We start from the raw sequence: 22,612 nt of genomic DNA, 5'->3' as shown, positions 1-22,612 counted from the left end.
CGCTCAAGTGCCATATGCTATGCTTTATCCTGCACGCCTGCGTGTGGAGGTTAATGGGAAGAACAAGATCTTCACCTGCCCGAAATCGGCGATGGACTTGGCCAAATCTCTCAGCTGCCGCTAACGGTCGTCTGGAGCTCCGGGGGGAGAAGAGAATGACAAATCTGCTGATATGACATATGAGCAATCTCAGTATTGGAGCCTGGGTGTGCTCAGTGATTTTGTCTCTGTAACTTCATTGATTCTCCCCTCTCAGTGATGCCATGTTTATTTTGTATATGTGCTGAGATTCGAACGGACTGTGCTCTGTTAATTCCTATTGTCCCCGTGTTCTCCAGCGCTTTATGTGGGTACAGCTATGTGCCACTGAGTGCTGCATCATTGCAGTGTCTGGGTGGGAATGCACACCGACTCGGCCCCTTTCCTTCTACCAGGAGGGTCTTTGCACTCCAGCGATCCCCCTTATGGGTATTCCCCACCACTTGTTTGTCCCTCGGTTTTGCGTGTGGGATTTGTTATGGGGGGTAAGGGATGGCTTTAGCAGGTTGGGGTTGCTGAAGTGGGAAGGGGGGAGGAAATCAGGGGTGGGATGGTGTACCGGGAATGGTTATGTAGCTGATTGTTGTATTAACCCCTTCCGTGCGGCCGCGATTTTCCCCGTGTGCGGCCGCCGGACGAACACGGGCGGGCCGTGTCGAACCCCAGCCGTCATCAGCACACGAGCACCGTAGTGCATGACGGCTGGGGTTCGTCACCAGCATGGAAGGGGTTAATGTCTCAACTCATTTGTGTACGCTTTCCTGGTTTGAAGGATATTGGTTGGATTCCATTGCCTATATATACACATGGTTAAGGCTGCATAATAACTAAGGGTGAACGTAGTGTGCATAGTGGGGTTACGCAAAGCTTCGTGAAGTGGGCAGGAAGCTACGCCCACCCACGCGCTTCGCGTAGCCCCACTGTTTCGGCGTGAAACAGAAGAGGGAGCCCCGGGACTCCGCATATCAGGTAAGTGATTTTACTATATTCTTACACTATTTTAAATCAAAATTAAGGATGTAGAAGAGGGCGGGAGGGAGGCGGGTGGCGGGCAACTTCGCTTCGTCCACGGGTGTGCGTAGTGTTGCCTACTACGCCTACTTTGCGAATCGCGAAGTAGGCAGCACTACGTGCACTCCGTGGGCGGAGCGAAGCACTCTGCCCAGGGTTAATAATAACACTGTCATTCTCTTGTTTAACATGGAATGAACGGGGGCTCAACACGCTGAAGAAGATTCGACAGGTGATAGCACGCTTAGGTAGGCATAAGATTAGTATTGCCTTATTGCAAGAGACACATTTAACACAGGCTACTGATAGACACTTTAATTCGTGAGTCTCCTGAGGCGGAAGCCGGGAGTGAATCTGCATTTTTTTAAAACTTTGATGTGTGATACTCTGTGCTTTTAACCACTTACCCTGTGCACTGAAACAGCGCTTCTAGCGCTGCAACGAACACTCCATTTCGCCATCACTGAGGGCGAGGCGCCACGGCGGACACGCCCACCTCAGCTGGCCACGCCCCCTTCTTGTCATTATAAAGTGCGCGCAGCTGGAAAGCGCGTCACTTTAATTCGTGAGTCTCCTGAGGCGGAAGCCGGGAGTGAATCTGCATTTTTTTTAAACTTTGATGTGTGATACTCTGTGCTTTTAACCACTTACCCTGTGCACTGAAACAGCGCTTCTAGCGCTGCTACGAACACTCCATTTCGCCATCACTGAGGGCGAGGCGCCACGGCGGACACGCCCACCTCAGCTGGCCACGCCCCCTTCTTGTCATTATAAAGTGCGCGCAGCTGGAAAGCGCGTCACTTTAATTCGTGAGTCTCCTGAGGCGGAAGCCGGGAGTGAATCTGCATTTTTTAAAAACTTTGATGTGTGATACTCTGTGCTTTTAACCACTTACCCTGTGCACTGAAACAGCGCTTCTAGCGCTGCTACGAACACTCCATTTCGCCATCACTGAGGGCGAGGCGCCACGGCGGACACGCCCACCTCAGCTGGCCACGCCCCCTTCTTGTCATTATAAAGTGCGCGCAGCTGGAAAGCGCGTCACTTTAATTCGTGAGTCTCCTGAGGCGGAAGCCGGGAGTGAATCTGCATTTTTTTAAAACTTTGATGTGTGATACTCTGTGCTTTTAACCACTTACCCTGTGCACTAAAACAGCGCTTCTAGCGCTGCAACGAACACTCCATTTCGCCATCACTGAGGGCGAGGCGCCACGGCGGACACGCCCACCTCAGCTGGCCACGCCCCCTTCTTGTCATTATAAAGTGCGCGCAGCTGGAAAGCGCGTCACTTTAATTCGTGAGTCTCCTGAGGCGGAAGCCGGGAGTGAATCTGCATTTTTTTTAAAGTTTGATGTGTGATACTCTGTGCTTTTAACCACTTACCCTGTGCACTGAAACAGCGCTTCTAGCGCTGCTACGAACACTCCATTTCGCCATCACTGAGGGCGAGGCGCCACGGCGGACACGCCCACCTCAGCTGGCCACACCCCCATGACGCCCTCTTACACTGACATAAAAAATGTGTCTCGCTAGGAAGCGCAGCGGACGGGCGCAGCGGGCGCGCCGTCAGCGCACCGAAGGCGCGCCAAAGGCAAGCCCGTCTGGGCCCGTCCGGGCCTGGACCGGGCCCAGGGCCAGTCCCCCTGCCCCCTCCACTAGCCCCGTCCGCACATGTTGGACCAATACCCAACTCCACCTACTTAATTCTCGCCCTTGCGTGACCAGCACTCGCTGCATCCCTAACCACCTGGAGTCCGCTCATTTCCATTGCCCGCAATGCAACTTCACTCTTCCGCCCTATCAACCTTGTCTCTCTCCACGTCCCCCGTCACAGATACCCTTCTCTAATCAGCGCACCCTGAAAGCTGGTTTGATCAATTGCCGTTCTCTTCCCCGGCATGCCAATGACATCTGGATGTCCATCTCTTCAGATGAATGGGATATTCTCTTTCTCACCGAGTCTTGGATCACAGACTCCTCTTCTCCGGATATCTATCTGGCTATTCCCCCAGGATATGATATAAAATGCTTGAACTGGGCTGGCGGTAAGTCTGGTGGCGGTCTAGCCGTCATTTTTAAATCCCTTCTCCAGCTGACTTTTACCAAACTCACCAATATTGGTATAATTGAAGCCATGTATTTCTCCATATCCGACTCTGCGGCAGTCATCCTGGCTGGCACATTAGTTTACAATCCCCCCTCCGCCACCTCCCCTTCTCTCAATGCCCTCGTCCACCAACTGGCTGATTTATCTCTCAAACACCAATATTTCATTGTCCTAGGCGATTTTAACCTTCACGTAGACAACCCGCTCTGCGTGAAGGCTAACAATCTGTTGGAAACTATGGATAGCCTGAATCTTAAACAATTAGTCGTAGGTCCCACTCATGTGGCTGGTCACACTCTGGACCTCATATTCACCAATTTCTCGAATATCACTGTCTTACCTCCCCTCCCTCTCACCTGGACTGACCATTACCTCATCCCCTTCTCTCTTGCCCTCGGACGATTATCTGCCCCTACGGCCCCAAGGAAGGAGTTGGGAAGAAAGTGGCACAAGGTTACATGTGCTACCCTGGACCCGGTATTCCATTTTCAGACAGAATACCTCTCCTCGGACATAGATGATAATGTTTCTAGGCTGAATGCTACCCTCGTCAATGCGATTGATTCTATCGCCCCCCAGAAAATCATCACCTCCACTAGATCGCGACCCTCTGCTCCCTGGTTTTCTACCCCCCTCCGTGAGGAGAAAAGCAGATGTAAAGCTCTCGAACGCAAGTGGAGACTAAACTACGACCCCGAAGCCAAACTCTTATACAGATCGGCCATGAAAAAATTCCTTAAACAAAAAAAAAGCGCTATGAAAGATCACTTTGCCTCTCAAATTACCAAGGCCAAAAACTCATCTAAAGCCCTCTTTGGCATTGTTAAAGATTTTATTAACCCTCCGGCCAGGGCTCCTCAGAACACCGCGAGTAAGGCTCTCTGCGAGGGACTCTCAGATTACTTCCTCGAAAAGATTAATAAACTTCGTGTCTCCTTCCCCTCAGGGCTTGCCCCCTTGCCTTCTCCCACTAGTCCCCCAGAGTCACCGTCCTTTCTCTCATTTAACAAACTTAACCAGGATGATGCTATCAGGCTACTCATCCACTGCAAATCCGGCGCCCCCTCCGATCCTGTCCCCGCGAAAATCATGGGAGAACTGGCACCTTCACTTGCCTGCCCCTTCCTCTCCATCTGGAATGCCTACCTCCACCATGGCTTCTTCCCTACCACTTGGAAGGAGGCCTTGGTGATCCCCATCCTAAAAAAAGCGGACGCAGATCCCACTGTTTTTGCTAACTATCGCCCCATTTCCCTTCTCCCTAAACCCGCTAAAGTCCTGGAAAAAGCCGTGCAGCTGCAACTCACGGAATACCTTGAAAATCACTCTCTGCTGCATGGATCACAATCAGGATTCAGAGCCGGATTCAGCACTGAGACGGCTCTGCTGGAAGTATCCGAAACAATTCGAGAATGCGTGGACAGGGGCGAGGAGGCCATGCTGGTCCTCCTCGACCTGTCCGCAGCTTTCGATACGGTCTCCCACCCTATCCTCCTTGACCGACTTAAGCAGATAGGCATTGGTGGCACTGCCTTCAGCTGGATCGAGTCCTTCCTCTCGACTAGAAGTCAGAGGGTACTGTTGCGTCCCTTCAAGTCAGAGAAAAAACCCCTGTCATGCGGGGTACCACAAGGCTCTGCCCTCAGCCCCCTGTTCTTCAATGTATATCTTGCCCCCTTGGCCGACGTTGTGGAGTCCTACGGAGTCAGGGTGGTCTCTTACGCTGACGACACACAGTTGGTGTTTTCTTTCAGGGACCACTCGGACTCCGCATTCGCCAACTTTCGCCAATGCCTCAACAACATCAGTATCTGGATGACCGCGAATCACCTCAGACTGAATGCAGACAAAACGGAGGTACTGTTTTTCAATCAGAGAGCCTCCATCCCCTCTTCCTGGTGGTGGCCCACGGCACTTGATCCCGCCCCGTCCCCCGTTCACTCGGCTCGGAATCTGGGATTCCAGTTTGACGACTCCCTGTCATGCAAAACTCAGGTCAATAAAGTCACCTCTGCCTGCTTCCTGAAGTTGCGCATGATCAGAAAAATTCTCCCCTATCTCCCCCTGGATTCCCGCCGTACAGTCACCCAAGCCCTCATCACGTCCCACTTGGACTATGCCAACAGCCTCTATGCTGGTGCCCCCCAGTACTTGGTAGGCCGGCTGCAGATTGTCCAGAATGCTGCAGCCAGACTGATTGGTAACATCCCGTACCGCCAATCCGTTTCTGCTTACCGGAGGGAACTCCACTGGCTCCCAGTGGCTAGCCGCATTCAGTTCAAGGTCCTCACCCTCACCTATCGAGCCGTCAACGACCGCGGACCTAACTATCTGAAAAAACGGGTCTCGATATCCCGCTCCACCAGATCCTTGAGATCCAATGACCTTCGCCTCCTGATCTCGCCCCGTTTTAGATTATCTAGAACGGGTGGCAGAGGGTTCAGTGTCATTGCTGCCAAATTGTGGAACTCCTTACCAATCGAGCTGAGATTCTGTCCCTCTGAATCCATCTTCCGAGCCAAACTCAAAACCTGGCTCTTCTCCGGACTTTGAGTCACTCTACTGCTTCTCCTGCTCTTTACTCCCTACTTTCCCTTAGAGGCTCAGGATTTTAGCGCCGGGACACCCCTCCGGGGGTAGCTGCGCGCTCTATAAACTACATAAAATAAAAAAATAAAATAGGCGGGTTGGGGTTCGCTTCTGTTATTCCTCCTATAGCCGGGGAGTAGTAACTTTAGTCAAAAACGGCCTTCCCTTTAGTGTGATACAGACTCATGTTGATACTGCGAGACGCTATGCGGTGGTAGATGGGATACTGGCGGGCAAACTGGTGACCAGCCGCGGTCGGCAGTAGGAGTTACTGCAGGGTGGTGACGTGGGGAGGGGCAGGATGGGGGGAGTAATGTATGGATTACGGAGTTTAACAGGTAAGTACACATATAAATAAATAAAACAAATTTCGTTGCGCGCACTGCATCGCATTTGGTGATGCAGTGCGCGCAACAATTTTTTTTTATTTATTTATGTTTACTTACCTGTTAAACTCCGTGATCCATACATTACTTCCCCCACCCTGCCCCTCCCCCTCCCCACGTTACCGCCCAGCAGGACCTCCTACTGCCGACTGCTGCTGGTGACCATTGTCAACACCTATGGTCCCAATATTGATGATCCTGCTCTATAGGAGCATCTCTTCACTATCCTGCGGAAATTGCCCGACGTGGTGTTACTTTGGGGGGTGGGGGAGATCTAAATTCTCACTTGGACGCCCAGAAGGATAAATCTAGTGGTAGGGAGGGACACTCCCCTGGGACAGCTCGTGTAATTAATGACGGGATGGCCGAATTGGGACTTCTAGATATATGGCGTCACAGGCATGAGGAGACACTTGAGGGCACACATATCTCCACTGCTCACGGCAGCTAGTCTCGCCTTGATTACTAGCTAATGAGTGAAGGAGCAGCGGGCTGGGTGACGGAGGTGGAAAGTCTGCCACATACGCTTTCTGATCACTGCCCTGTTAGGCTTACTCTCTGTATACCACATATGGTGCCTAGATTGTTCACTTGGCGTTTCCGACCTGATGTACTGCTAAACCCCCTTTAGGTAGAGACAATTTGTGAGGCCATAACACAATATTTTGAACACAACAAGGGTTCAGTGGACAGCGCTGTCGTCCTCTGGGAGGGCTTCAAAGCCACCATTAGGGGCACCTGCATCAGCACTTCAGCTGGCATTTTGAGCGACATACGAGACCAGCTGACCAAGGTAGAAACCACACTGACTAAACTCGAGCGTGACTACGAGACTGCTCCCACTGCGTTGACTCTGGCATCCATCAAGGTAGCTGTACTTGAGCATGAGAAGCTGGCGGAAGAAGAGATACGATACATCTCTCAACGACATGTGGCCCGCTCTTACAGGGAAGGTGGGAGACCGGGGCATCACTTAGCCGTAAGATCAAAAACCGCATGCACCAGGACGTGATCACTAAAATCACGGACAAAACCGGACGGGACTATTATAGTGTCCCAGACATCACAGAACAATTCCGCCTATCATATGCAAAACTATACACTTTGCAGGGTGTGCCAGACACTGTTGAATTTGATAACTATTTTGCACAAGTGGCCATCTCGTGGCTGTCAGATGGCCAAAGAGACTTTCTTAGCCAGCCTGCCACAGCTGAAGACATTCAATCGGCAAAAAGCTCTTTCCCTAACCGCAAAGCCCCAGGTCCCGACGGGTTCTCTTCTGAGTTTTATAAGGCCTACGCGGAGGAGCTTACCCCTTATCTGCTCGAAATGTATGCCGAGGCATATGACAAGGGTGTGCTTTCCCAGTCTCTCCGCAAGGGGTTAATCACATTACTAAAAAAGGATAAACCGGCCTCTCGTTGCAATTTATATCGGCCATTATCTCTTATTAATACGGACGTAAAAATCCTGGCAAAGATTCTGGCCTCTCATGCAGAATCTGGTACTGCCCGACCAGTCTGGCTTTATTCCCACGCGCTCCACCTCCCACAACTTGCGCACCCAGTTTGCTCTGTTCCACACACTCTCTCCAGAGTTTCCTGCAGCAGCAGTTATGCTGGACGCTGCAAAAGCGTTTGATTCAATTGAATGGGGATATCTTTTTTATGTTTTGCAACGTAAGGGATTCCCTCTTATTTGTCAATTGGATACGTCTTCTGTACGCGAATCCCACAGCGCGGATCCGAATGGGAGGCCACACCTCGGACCATATACAAGTTACTAGGGGGACTAGGCAGGGCTGCCCACTCTCCCCACTCCTGTCTCATTAGGCAATGTCATAAACGGGCGGCTCTGACTCTTCTCCACCGCCCACTCATCATCTAACTACACGGAGGATATGTTGCTTTTCATACGCGAACCTCACCAGCACCTGGTGCCGGTTCTGCAGGAATATATTTGCTTTGCTCGTTTCTCCAGGTTACATATCAATTGGGAAAAGTTGGTGGTGATGCCAATATCAGAGTGTACACTTCCGCATGCACTTGAATTTCCTCGGATTTGGGCTACAGAGTCGGTTAAGTACTTGGGTACATCGAGATCCGGATAGAGTTATTCGCGAGAATTATGGCACTACTACAGCGTCGATGGAACAACATGTCGACCGATGGGTGCTTCTCCCGCTCGCTCTTGCGGATCGGATCGCGTTGGTAAAGATGGTGGTGCTGCCTAGGTACCTGTATCTTTTCAATAACACAGCAATTCTTCAAAACAGTGCGCTCCCTGCTTCTTAGGCTAGTGTGGGGTGGAAAATAGGCTTGTGCAGGCAGGGTAACCCTCACCCTCGATTACAAGCATGGGGGCATTAGCGTACCGGACGTCTATCTGTATTATCTTTGTGCACATGCGCAATATGCACACTACCGGTATGCATCTCATGATTTCATTGCGCATGTAGCAGTGGAACATTGAGAATCACACCCAGTTCCATTACACTCAGTCCTCACACATCGCGACAGGATCACTCCCAGAGATACAATTAACGCTACAAACTCTACTTGGCAGGAACTGGGCCAAGTGGCCAGTAAACTCCAGTTATATTCTCCACTGTTACCCTTGGATTATCATTTTGGTCTGTCAGTAACTCATAAAGTGGGGGCCCTACGTACACTGGCGCAAGGGGGTATGGATAAATTGCAGGATCTATACCCCAATGGCACCTTCCTAGCAGCGAATGACATGGACTACATCCAAAACAAAACACCACTCTTCCTTTTTCTGTTCCACAGACTAAAAAGCGTTACAAGCCCATTACCCGACATTTCCCGCAGAACCACCAACATTATTGGCGTTGCACACCCTACTTCTCTTTCCATCCCATCAAAAGCTCGTTACCAAGCTTTACCGAGCAGCTAAGGAGGAAAGGCCTCCCTCACCCTCCAGAAGTTTGGACAAATGGAATGAACGCTTAGACCCCCAATTGACGCCGATAGAATGGGAACGCTGCTGCCAAATGACTGGCGCACTTACTTCCAATGGAAATCTACACATCATCCTTTTTAAATACCTTCACCAGGTTTATCACACGCCACACAAACCTTTTAAATATAGACTTCGGGACACTGACGCCTGTAAGAGGTGTAGCAGTCCAGGGGCAGACTTCTGGCATCTGGAGTGGGCTTTGGGGGGGGTACGTAAATACTGGACTACTGTGGTTGCTACTTTGTCTAAAATGGTGGGGGCTGAGTTGCCGTGTTCTCCACAGATGCGTTTGTTAGGCCTGCTTTCTCTCCTGAAAGGTGCCAAGGGCAGATTGGTGCAGGTGGTGCTGCTAATAGCCAAAAGACGGGTGGCGATGGTGTGGGACAGCAAGCAGAGTCCTTCAAATGAACAATGACTCCGAGACCTGACGTATTGTAGGCACAATTTAGTTCTCTATGCAGAGGAACTGCCGGCGTCATCTAAGCCAAATAACATATAGGAACCTCTCGTGCTTTACTCAAGATCCATTGTGCCGACTGATGCCCATGAGAATGACTCTGTGTAAAATGATGAACCTTGTGCTAGCCTGTAGCGTGGATATGTGCAGATGATTTTTTTACACTGTGATTGAATCTATTCCTTCTAGCGTAAATTGTAGCCACAAGTTGGTTGTTCTTTTTTGTTTTTGTTCCTTTTTATATTCTGGCTTTCTACTATTGTACTCATGATTGGCATACATATGCACGTATGAGCCTTTATGAAATTCAATTAAAAAAACGAAGTATTTATGGTTTCGGGGACAAATTCAACAAAAATAAACAGGCGTTCACATGTCCGAGGTTCTACATATTTTTAAACGGGTGCGCCTGTTTATAGTTGGTATGAATTTATGTATCAAGTTAAAAGCTAAAATGATTCTAGATGTTCTAGTCATCCAAAAACACGTTTTATCAAATTATTTAAATTAAAAGCTGGTGCCATCGTCAGGCCGGGTGGATCAGCGGATTAACGCATCCATTGCTGGGGCTGGTGTTCGATCTTATTGTCACAGGTTTAATTCTCGACGGGCACACATAACCTTTCATCTTAACAGAGGTTGACAAATAAGTACCATTCAGTTGGGGAAAATAAGCATCTGTTGTTCAGCGCCAAGATGCCCCTTTGGGCGTGACAATGCACGGTGCAAATATAAGTCATGCTATGTGTCACAAATATGATTGGGCTGCGGCGACCTTGTAGTGACCCCATGCTGGTTGGGATGGTGGTTTGAACGTTTTACCAACTTTTCGGTTGCAGCCCTCAGGTACAACACTTACTCAGTGATATGTTTAGGGTGCTCTCGTCCACGTGTTGACCGTGTAGTGTGATAACCCATCTGACATAATCCAACGGCCATGTAGGGTATTGCTAAACAATTCAGTCCTATTGGGGTAGCTTTGCTTAAATAGCCATATATTAAGATGCAGAGTTTCTCTTCTCCTTTCAAGTAACAGCAGTCTTTCGTATGGAGTAATGATGTACAATATAAGCAACGAGGAGTGGGCCTTGGAAAGAAATGCAGTTTAAAAGCTCATCCTACTAACGGGTAGCAATTTATTTGTGACCTAATCCACAGGCGATGTGGGGCATTGTCGGCAGCCCTTAGTGAGGACATGCAGTGTGCAGCATAATTAACACGGAGCGGGCCTTGGGAAGGACATCTATTTTAAATGTTCATCCTAATAATGTGTAGAGATTTATTGGGCTTTGCTTCACTGCCAGTTATTTATATGCAGAGTTCCTCTTCCTTTTAAGGGTCACAAGACCTGAATGAGAACTGGGGGTGTGCAACACAATTACCATAGAGGGGGCCTGGGGAATGACCTGCATTGTAAAACGCACTTCCCTCTAACGAGGGGCGATTTATTTGCAGCATAATTCACGGGCAATGGGAATTGTTAAGAAATCAATCAACATTGGGGTGGCTTTACTGAATTTCAAAGTATTTATAGGCAGAGCTCCGTTTTCAATTTCAGTTATGTGATGGTGCAACACAATTAACAGAGTGGGCCGTGGATACTCTGCTGGCTCGTGAGCATAGCTTTGTCTGCCGTCTCCTTCCTAATTCCTTACCTAATGGTTTCTCCCATTGTAAAGGAGGGACTACAGTAATAACTAGCATCCTTCGGGTGGGCTACTTTGTTGCGGTTATGGCGGTCAGTCACCACCACAAAAGAAAAGCTTGAACATTTGGGGTCAGGTCCCACTTTTGGGGCATTCAAGCATAGAAAGGGGGGGGGGGGGGGGGGGGATACGCGGTATTCTGATCGGCTTTCGTTCACAGTTAGAAGCCCATGCTAGCAGTAAAAGAATGCTGGATTCGGAGAGCAGTGCTTAAATTGAGCCTGGGTTTGAAAGGGGGGAGGAGGGGGGGGGGGGGATCATCAGAGCCCTCTTTGGGGACTAGAATAAGGGGAAGGCAGTACCTTGCATGGGAAAAAAATTGGCAGAATACGTCGGATAATGGATTCTAGAGGCACAGCGGCAAGACATCAAACTATTCAGTTTTGGCAGTTCTGTCACCAACCTTCATTTGTGTCAGCTGCCGGCTTCTGGGCACAACAATATTGTTTATATTACATACTAGCTTACGCGTTGCTGCGATCTAAAAGAAAGGAAATTTAACCCCTTGTGTGCTCATGACGGAGCCGCTCCGTCATGAGCCTCGGTTGAGCTGTGCTCATGACGGAGCGGTTCCGTCATGGCCCGCTCGGCGAGCCTGCGCGGCGCGTTCTATTGAGTGGGCGCGTTCGTGACGGAACCGCTCCGTCACGAGCACAGCTCAACCGCGGCTCGTGACGGAGTGGCTCCGTCACGAGCATGCGAGCATGCGAGCGCTGCTCGACCCCCCCGCCCCCTTAGTGCTGCGGCGGAATTCCCGCCGCAGCGAAGGGGTTAAGGAAACTTGTTATGATAACATTCAATTTACATTGTGTCATTTTTATTGAAACTTATTCATTTTAATATGGAAAACATTTTAAAGTGTTGTTTTAATTCTGTTTATTTATATGAGTGCTTGTGGATACACGGGATTTTTTTTTTCCGTCTGGTGCGTACACGAATAAATCAGGTTTTCCGACGCGTGAGCTGGCCACATACAGTTGTCCATGTGAGAAGCACGGATTCTCCAAATCTAGTTCACACACTTGCAGCGATTGTCCTTGTGCTTTGTTGATGGTCTCATTGCAAAAGTGAGCCGCACCGTAAACTGTAAACGTTCAGTATTGGAAAGATTATGAGGGCCCCGTGGGGCCGGGGGACCGATATTTAACAAATTTTTCTTTTCTTTTTTGCCAGAAACCTTCACAGGAGTGTACTCAACAACTTCCCAAGGTTTCATGCTGATCGGATGAATGGTGTAGTAATGCATAAAGGGCAAACAGACAAACTTTCGTTTTTATATATATAGATTGACAGAGAGCTTGAGAATGGAAGTTACCGGAATCTGATAAACTATGCTAGGTGAAACATGACCACTGTAGTGTTGGCGGCAGTGGAAATAAGACATTATCGCCTCTCACAATATTGCGTTTACTTTACGGCTGTTACTTTAATCATACCCTCAGAACTCATAGGTGCAAATGTGACAGCCGCCAAAATATGCTAGGGTTCGGTAGCAGAGATTGAGTAAGGAGTGTCTCCAGTATTTCCTTAAGTGAGACAATTGAGTGCTGCACGCTGCAGGGGCGCCTACAGCATTCAGGCTCTTGGCAGCACAGCCTTTCGACGGTATCAACCAATGACGAAATAGTTCACAAATGGCCGAGCATGGGTATCAAACATAATTGGCTTGGTTTTGGTAAGTCAACACTTTGCATGTTTATGCCTATGGATATCGGGATGGGGAAGAGATGGTCTGGCATTCATCTCTCCTGCGTTGTTTGGTGTGCAACGGCAAAGTCAGGCTCTTCTTAGCATGGCCTCTTAACGGTGTGCAACCAAGGACCGAATAGTTCACAAATGACCGAGCATGGGTATGGAACATAATTGGCTTGGTCGTGGTAGTGGTAAGTCAGCACTTAGCATGTTTATGTCTATGGGCATCAGGCTGGGCGAGAGATGGCTGACCTACACGTGGTCCAGGACTCTCCTGTCCTGCGATGTCAGGTGTGCAACTTGAGGGGGCTGCCCTGGTGTGCATGTACCCACTGGTGGGGAGTAATGTTGAGAAGTGGGTAAAGTTGGATATCAATGCCTGCTTATACGTGTGCAGGGACTCCCTTGTGTGATGCACTGGAAAGATTTTCCACAATCAATGCTACTTGCCCCAGGCTAAAGGGTAGGAGATCTTGGGGGCTAATACGGAGCACAGTGAGCACGGAGGGGGTATGGGGACGAGTGCGCAGGGAGTTTCTCACCCTGTGGCAGAGCGCTGACAGTTAACAACAAAGGGGGGGATGAACAACAATGGAGGTGCAGCCACTGGGTGGACCCCAGGAGGGGGTAGGTTCCACCTGTGCAGAGAGTAGGCAGGGAGGAGAGACTGACCTGCTGGTGGTCCTGGACTCTACTGTCCTCACCCGCAACGTATGGTCTGAGTAGAATATTGAGGGGGCAGCCTGTGTTCAGGTTCCCCCGGTGGGCAGGTGCAGTATGCAGTGCCCTGGATTTATAGTTGTGCCACTGGTTTCTGTAGCACATTGGGGCCTGCTGGCACAATGTACACAGCGGAGTGGGTGCTTGGTGAGCGAGTCGGCCAAGGTCAAGTGCGCGGCCAAGTTCAAGTGTAATGTTGTGAGTAATTTTCCAACTGCCTTTCACATGTTGATGTTGATAAAGTGTGATGCTGTGAATAATTTATCCAAACCAGTCCTAGGAAGCTTGTTTCCAGTCCAGGGAGGGAGGCAAAAAAAAAACAGAAGAGAGATCCTGAGAACATTAGTTCTGGGGGGAAATTAGAAAACAGAACACAAGGGAAGACCCCCATTACAATTTATATGAATGGGTAATAACTCCAAATATAAAAGTGTCACCCACAGAAACACTCATTTTACAATTGTTTATTCATCATATCATCAAAATGATTTTTTTTTTTATTATAAATACTTTTAGTACATTGGTGTAAACACATAATAAATAACAACATTCATATATACATTAGGCAAATAACCACAAAGCAGAAACATGAGACATGAGAGCACTGAGATAAAGAGAACAAACACTGTCAAGACTACACAAATGACCAACTCACCTACACAGCCAGAGACTAAGTGAACATCAATACATCCTCAAAAGCTACAAAAATACATATCAAACAAATTGCATTATACAAACATAAATCATAAAATATGCACCACATGTAACAAACAACAATGAAGGTAAAAGCACTGACACGCATTTCGGAAATGCCACTGCTGGAGACTTCCTTCATCAGGGCAGAGACTTCCTCATACTAGTTGGTGGACATATCATAACCATCCACATTCATAGTACACATTGTATAGTGAATAAACAGGGCTGCAGAGGTAAACAGCGGGGAGCATAAATTAAATGCAGTGTGTAGATTCAAGAGCAAATTAAATAATTCCGCACCAGGAAATAAAATACACATAAAGCAGGAAATCCAAGAGCCTTTATAACAGGGACACTAAGAACTCGAAGGAGGTGCGGAGGATAGAGTAGGTCCAGTAAGGTATAAATATTATCAATGCAAATGAGATAGAAATCACTTAAACATCCTGTCATAGCTGAATGTGCTGAGATAAACAGATCTCCATGTTGCAACTGTGGTCTGGGGTATAGTGGATTATTCGGTCGGGTCCTCCCCAGAAACCCCCTAGCGAGATATTCCAGAAATAGATACGAAATGAGATCCCATGGGATCCGGTGCCGGTAAAATGGGCCTTCAGTGAACTCCCCACAGATCCTGCCTGGGAGGGCCTGGCAGTTCGGACTGAACTGTTCCCATTAGGCGCAGGGTCAGGACTGATTTGCATATGGCTGGGTACGAACTGGAATGGCATGGTGAGCAAAAAAAGGATGGATTTAGGCCAAGATCTCTGTACTGGAGTAAATGTATGACATTGTTCTGCCTTCTGTCCATCAATTGTTCTTTTTGCATATGATTTGTAAGTGACATGCCTAAAGCTGTAAACGTAGTGCTTAATTGATGGCATGGAGAGGGAGATGACCTCCCTATTTCACTGGATTCCCACATTTCAATACTCCCAAAGTAAGCAGAAGATGCCAGATTTATTTTGTTAGACTCATTAATAGCTTTGTTTTTTTCCGAATGCATTTTACACCAATGCAAGTTATCACGAAAGTACAGTTGTCCTGTCTATTAAACACACTAAGTATTATCAAGTATTGACATTTGCACTTTAATCATAGATACTTCCAGTACACATTTCTTTCAGTACACACACATTACCAGACAGGCCTGCTCTCTCTCTCTGAGCACAGGGAAGTAAAACACCATATACGACATAATGCCAACATTTGAAAGCAAGAAAGAGGGACGTTTAAGAAAAAACAAGACAGAGGTATTTATTTTACTTGCATTGATTTGGAGGTAATTTTAGGGAGGAGACAGCAAAAAATAAAGCTGTATATGTTTTAAGAAATCTTAAGTCACCCTGCTGAGACAGCTGTGTTGGTACGTATGACATAGGAAGCAAATATTCTTCAAGCGCAGAAAGACTTTGGCAATGGGGCCTACATGCATAAGGATGCTATCAAGCACTGTAAATGGGATAAAAAAGTTTGAGAGGGTACTCTAAAAAAGGCATGGGCAAAGAATTGTTACTAGAAATATTTCATTATAGGCGCCGCCTTAGTAATAAGAAAAACCCTGCGAATAGGATTATAATACCTTCTTCAGCTTCATCCCAATTATTTTCAGGGCGAAAAAATTTAAATACTCCCGAAGCTGGGCTTAAATCCCTCCCAACCCTCCAAAAAAGTAACAGTGGGAGCCACAGGCAATGGGTCAAGGGAGCAGCGGGTCGAAAAAGTTTGGGAACCACAGATATAGATCACTGAATGGGCATAGAGCTAGACTTATAAAGTGACAAGAGACTCCTCTTCAACTTCAGCTGGTTCCAGGGTCTGATGGAGGCGAGAGTGGTGTCAGTTCTTTGGTCACTGGAACTCTGGGGCAGATCCACACCACACTGCGGCGCCAGTGGTGGTCAGACGGCCGGGCTACTCCCAGAGCACATGGGAGACCCGCACTCCGTGGAAGTACTTTGTGCACACCAAGGTCAGTGGGGCGCCAGGGGGAGTTGGGGCAGCGTCGAGCTCACTTCTCATTCTTCACCACATTTTGCTTTCCACTCACGCCTGCATTGATTATGGGCTTCTGAGAGATGTTTCTCACCTCAGAGAGCCAATCAAACACCATGGGTCAGGGCAGGCCAACAGTAGGTGTGCCGTGGTGAGCTCTCCTCCCAAACATCATGTCTGCCCGGTCTCGACCACCCCCTGCTCTGGGAGATCACAGACGTGTAGGCGAGAAGAGAGGCAGCATGTGAGAGCCTCCGCAGCTTGGTCCCAGCTCCGATTTCCATTTTCTCCGGTAAGAGGATGGGGTGTGCAGGACAGTAGGTCTGGAGGCCATCTTCAGACATCCAGTGGTCTGCGATTGAGCGCACCGCTGGGTTCACTCTGCCTCAGAATGGCTACCCAGCTCTCTCCCTGTTCCCGCTCCGACAGGTGACAGGGGTGCGGGGTATTGGGGAAGGCAGCAACTTCCCAGCTCTGAAGTAGTTGCTTTGCAAGTGGGGACAGTTGTACTGGGGTGTGAGGGCAGGCGGCTGTCTGCAGACACATCTCCTACTACCCAGCAGGATTTGTGTCGACTGCGATCCAAGCCCAGAACCAGGGTATCTTCCAGGCTTCCCACTTCATTATTTCTTGCCTCTGCAGGGTCTTTGCCACTGCGACCAGCAATCTGTAGTCAGCATTACGTTGCAGCTCGCTGGCCAGGTAGTGGAGACTTGCTGGGGTGGTGGGGGGTGGGGACGCTTTCCCAGGGATTTAAGCCATAAAGAGATTCCTAGTCCGAGGAGCTCCCCGGCGGGAGCTACTACGCGGCGATTATCTTGGAGGGTGAATGCAAATAGAGGGGCCTGACATTCTCTTTCTGCCCAGACATAACCACTGGTAGTGGTATAGCCATCAGTAGTGCAGCAATGCGGTGGCAGTGGGCCATGGGGCATTACGTGCCTGATGTTCCCAAATTATGGCTTTATTTTACCATGTAGCCAGTGCACAAGAGTGAGGGCGAGTTTTTACTTTGCACCAGCACCCATGGCACCATTGCTGTGCTACTTGCCTTTCTTCCATGGGCTCTGCAGCCATGTTCCAGAGCAGGAAGACCTGAGAGATGCCCTCCCACCCCAGGGTACTGCAGCCAGCCATGTTTGGAACCTGCACTGAGGGGGATGAGGCGCCAGTCCATTAACTTAGCAGAGTAGGAGAATGGCTGTTAGGCTCACTGGGGGCTCCTCTCCGCTGTCTAGATATTAGTAGTGCAACAGATGCAGTGGCACTGGGGCTCATGGATGTTCTGGTAACAATGCACCCAGATTGTGGCTTTGTTTTACTGTTCAGCATCATTTTCTTTCATTAGGGCCCATGGCTACATTACTGTGCCACTGGTTCCTTCTCTCATGAACTGCACAGCCATGATCCAGCGCTGCGAAGGTCAGGAAAGCTCCATCCTCTCACAAGCCCATCAGCCATTGTCCAGTACTGATAGGCCCAAGTGAGGGGAAGCCTGTTGTTCTAGGCCTCACAGCACTGGTACATGGCTGCAAGGCCCAGGGCAAGAGGCCTCTCTGAAGGGCATAGCTATCAATAGTGCATTAAGTTCAGTGAGACTGTGGTCTCGTGGGGTTATGGGTCCAATGCAGCTAAATTATAGCTGTATTTTACGATCCGCAAAAAAAAGTATACAAACATATGGATGGAATGTTTTAATTAATCACAGCAACTAGTAATTACTCAGGGTACAACCCACTCCATCACTTTTTAACACACCATGCCACCTCAGTTTGGATCCAGCCATATGTAAATCAGTCTTGATCCTGTTCCAATGTGAACAGTCCAGACCGAACTACCAGGCTATGTCTTCCCTGACCCAGAACACAAGCAACCAGGGACAGGTGATTCCCTAGTTGGGGATTATCAGCCAGGTTTAGCTTGGCATAGTTTCACAGTGTGCGGTCACATCCCGTATCTTTAACCTTGCGGCGCATGCTGCTTGAAGCAGCACCCGCCCCAAGGTTGAAAATGCATGCTTAGCATTTGCATGCACAAAGTGGCAGGCACCGCGCGGTGCCTGCCGCTTTGTGCATGCAAATGCAGGAGGGTACCATAGGTACCCCCCATGTGCACCCCCCACCCTGCCTTCACCCTGGGGTCCCGCAACGGGCCCCCAAAGAAGACTGTATGCCTTTCCGTGGCGGCATTGCCGCCACGGAAAGGCATGTCTGCAGCATATCCTAATATGGCTGGCGGTGTCCGATAGACACTGCCACCATATTAGAGCTTTTCCAACACGGTCAGAAGGCGACCACGGCGGAAAAGCAGCGGGCGGTCTCCCCGTCCGCCGATGACTCCCCAGCCATCCTAATGTGGCGGGGGGTCTTTCTATTCACCGCAGCGGTGATTCCGCATCCTCCAGGCCGGCGGTGGCTTCCGCCGGCCCGGAGGATGCGGAATCACCGCAATCCTAATCAAGCCCTTAGTAATGTCGACAATGTCCCCATAGGCCATATGACACCTGGAAACAAATTGTTAACATTTATTTTAACTTTTACATCTTGGAGAGACCTAGGGCAAACCTTTCCAACCAATGTGACTAATATAATGTATTTCCAGTTCATTTAAAATTAAAATATAATGTGCTAATTTTATTAGTGTTAATACTTCTGTTTTACTGTTGTTTCACCAAGAACACTTCTTCTTGCAAAGTCACTCACCAATAGACAATTGACAGCACTTCCTATGATGTGGTTTACTGTTATTTCACATTGTATGTAAATTAGGGGGGGCACACACATTCCTTTTCTCATCAAAAGTCCTAGGACCAGAACAGGTTGGCTATGTGATTCCACCAAGGATATGATACAGACCCTGGTGTAACGGAAAAACATATTAGTAGCCTCTTAGAACTGTCCGAAAATTATACTGCCTCTTTTCAGCTCAATATATTTGAAAAGCACCGCGGGACATCCTGACAAGGTACATACCGCGGTTCTGAGTATGAATATTAATTTACCGGTGCTACTCACAAACAGGCCATCTGCTAGAACCCATTTTTTCGAGCCTTCTCCATCCCCACTGTGAACCGGCCACACCCATCTGCTGGTCTGACCATTTTCTATCTAAATTCAGACTCACTCTCCCCACCTCATGTACTTTATCTTTCCCGTTTCTTAAAATCCCGAAACAGGACTGGAAAAAATTAGATTTAAACACTTCAAACTTTCTGTTGTGCTCTAATGCTCCATCTTCTAATCCTTCGGTTAACATGATGTCCACCAATGTTCACAATTGGCTTTCCAACGCAATTGATTCCTGCCTTCGCCTCTCTAATAAACCTTTTAACAATGATCGACCTCCAGCCCCTTGGTTTAATGACACCTTAAAATCTGAAAAAGCCAAATGCAAAGAGCTGGAATGGCGCTTGAGGGAAGATTATGCTCTGGAATCCAGGATCACCAACACTAAGGCTAGGAAATATTACCACAATCTTTGTAACACAGCTAGAGCAAGTTCCATCTCTAAAACCATTTCTGATGCTGCCAATTGCCCTAAAACTCTTTTCGGACTAGAGAAAGAACTAGCGAGATCTGCAACTATTGCAAAGCCTCTACCTCTCAACAAACGTCAATGTGACTATCTTGCTTGCTTTTTTATGGACAAAATCAAAAAAATACACTTAGAAATCACTAACTCCCATGCTAATAGGCACACGTTACAGAAATCCATAATTTTATCCCAGAACAGTGACCCTGAGGTCACCTCTCACTTGGAGCTCTCTACTGAGTCTAACTTATGTTTCTCCAATTTAGACTCTTGGCCTCTTCTAAATATGGTCTTCCTTAAAAACATACTAGATAATGTCAAGTCTGGCTCCCCTAAAGACCCTCTCCCAATTTCAATACTAAAACAACTGGATACCCCCCCATCAACATATCATCTCAAACACTCTTAACTCCTCTCTACGTAAATCTATAGTTCCCACACAGCGGAAACATGCTATGGTGAGCCTCTCTTAAAAAAAAAACACGGCTGACCCAGCTATTCTTTCTAACTACCGGCCAATTTCCCTCCTGCCAGCTTTTTCTAAAATTCGAGTGACACATTCACTTCTACCTTTCACAGTTCACCGAATCAAATAACATCTTACACCCCTCTCAATCCAGCTTCCCTGGTTTTTCCACTGAGACTACTCTGTTGGGAGTCACAGAGAGATTACGACAATCTAGATGCTGGAAGGACAGTGGCGCTCATATTGTTAGACCTCAGTGCAGCGTTCCATCCGATCTCTCACTACATTCTAATTACTACACTGCGTTCTCTTGGTATTCGCAGCTCTGCCCTCAAATGGATTATTTCCTTTCTGGACAACCGCTTTTTCAAATCTTTTCTGCCACAGCCAGCTCGTCCATCTTTTCAGCACCTTACGGGGAACCTCAGGGCTCTATTTTAAGCCATTTGCTCTTTAACCTGTATGTCAGGTCTTTAGCTGACATAGCTGAACTAGCTGGCCTGACGCTTTTCCCCTATGCCGATGACTCCCAGATTATCTTCTCTCTTTCCAAATCCGACCCCTGTAGCCCATCTCTCCTTCAGCAGGGCCTCAGTGATATTGCTAAATGGATGAACAGCAACTACCTCAAGTTGATAAAATGATCCTGTGAAGGAGGAAATATCACTTGGGTCCACAACATTGGCCAGCTGAAATGGGTGCCCTCCCGCAACCCGTTAGCCACGTCCGAAACTTGGGCATAATGGACGACGCCTTACAATGCATCATCAAGCAACCAAGGTTTCAGCAGTATGCTTTACCATGCTAAAATGGCTTCGGAAGATCATCTGGATGCAGCCAACCAACACACACACAAAAAACTCTTGTTCAGGCCCTTATCACCTCACAGTTGGACTATGGGAATGTCTTGTACCTGGGTTCTAACAAGGCTGTGATCCGCAGGCTGCAGCTGGCCCAGAATTCCGCTGCAAGACTTCTTTGCAGAGTTCCTAGAACCTCTTCCATCTCCGGGTCTCTCTGTGACTTACATTGGCTCAGGGTGGAGAACTGCATCAAGTTCAAATCCCTAAGCTATATGTTTAAGATTAAACACGGTTCGGCCCCTCAATATTTACAATCTCTTGTCTGTCCTTAGGTTCCCACGCGTCACCGGAGGTCGGCCACTCTTGGCAATTTCAAGGTACCTAGGTTCAAACTCACCAGGATGGGTGGAAGATCTTTTTCTTATCTCGGCCCGACCCTCTAGAACACTCTTCCCCTGACTATCCGTCATGAAACTGTTTACACCCGCCTGCATCTAGACTGCTATGCCGCCGGGAAACCCGTTTTGGGTAGCTGTTACGCCCTATAAATGTAAATAAATAGTAAGTATTTTAGGTAGATAACTCAGGCTTCCACCTAAGTTCTTCCTGCACTCAGTGGGCCCTCATGAGAACCCTCACGAGCTCCCTATACCGGGCCACCACGGCCCTCCAGCAATTGCAAAAGGGACGCAGCCAGTCTAACATAGCGTGCCCCTTGGCAGCCAGACGCCACAACCCCACAGACCATATGATAACGTCGTGCCGTACTCACTCGCTCTGCCAAGTTCTGGTAGTTTTTTCGCTTCCATACGGCGAGGACCTTCCGGAATCCGCCGCCTCCTCCTTTTTAACTACGGGGAAGGCTCCCAGGAACTGCACGTTTGAGACGTTCTTCCCGATGGTGAACCAGTCATTGATCTGCTCCAAGGTCAGGTTCTTCAACATGGTGCAGTAGGGGGACCCAAAATGCCCGTCTTCAAGTCAGGATGGACCTGGGAATGAAGCAGAAGAGCCCTAAAAGATGGGGGTAGTGGGTAAGAGTGAGTCCAAGATTTACTGCGCTGGTAATTCAGCAGGCAAATGCTGAGCACACGTGATGCACAGGAGGCGCGCTGGATTCCGCAGGGGCGCGCCGAACTGCGTGAGCACAACGTCAGTGGGTGGAGCCTGAGAACAAACGCAGCTGCGTAGAAGCACGAGCGGGCCCTGCGCAAAGTAGTGGTTGCAACTGCAAAGCGATCATAGGTGCAACGGGTGACGGAGAGGTCGGTGGCTTTGGGAGCGGAGTCTGAGACGTGGTTGAAAAAGTTCAAATGTTCTTCAACTTTTTTGTTGGCCTCTCACCGTTGGGGACATATGTATAAATATGACTCACAAACACGTCTAAAATTAAAAAATAAATATAAGGAAAAGTAATAGGTGGATTAATAAC

The 22,612-nt window shown here is 48.5% G+C and overlaps 1 protein-coding gene across 1 annotated transcript in view; it reads right to left on the bottom strand.

The window, feature by feature from the left end:
* Window positions 1-22,125, bottom strand: part of TDRD9 (tudor domain containing 9) — a 2,495,642-nt gene extending 2,473,517 nt beyond the window's left edge. Inside the window, exon 1 of the mRNA XM_086937885.1 lies at window positions 21,953-22,125. Coding sequence (XP_086794011.1) covers window positions 21,953-22,125 — 173 coding nt within the window. The remainder of the gene's footprint in view (window positions 1-21,952) is intronic.
* Between the last annotated feature and the right edge of the window lie 487 nt (window positions 22,126-22,612).

The sequence above is a fragment of the Lissotriton vulgaris genome, chromosome 9 (assembly GCF_964263255.1).
Source record: "Lissotriton vulgaris chromosome 9, aLisVul1.2, whole genome shotgun sequence".
In the NCBI taxonomy this organism is placed as follows: Eukaryota; Metazoa; Chordata; class Amphibia; order Caudata; family Salamandridae; genus Lissotriton; species Lissotriton vulgaris.
Note: the sequence above shows the minus strand (reverse complement) of the source record. Positions and strands in the feature narration are given on the sequence as shown.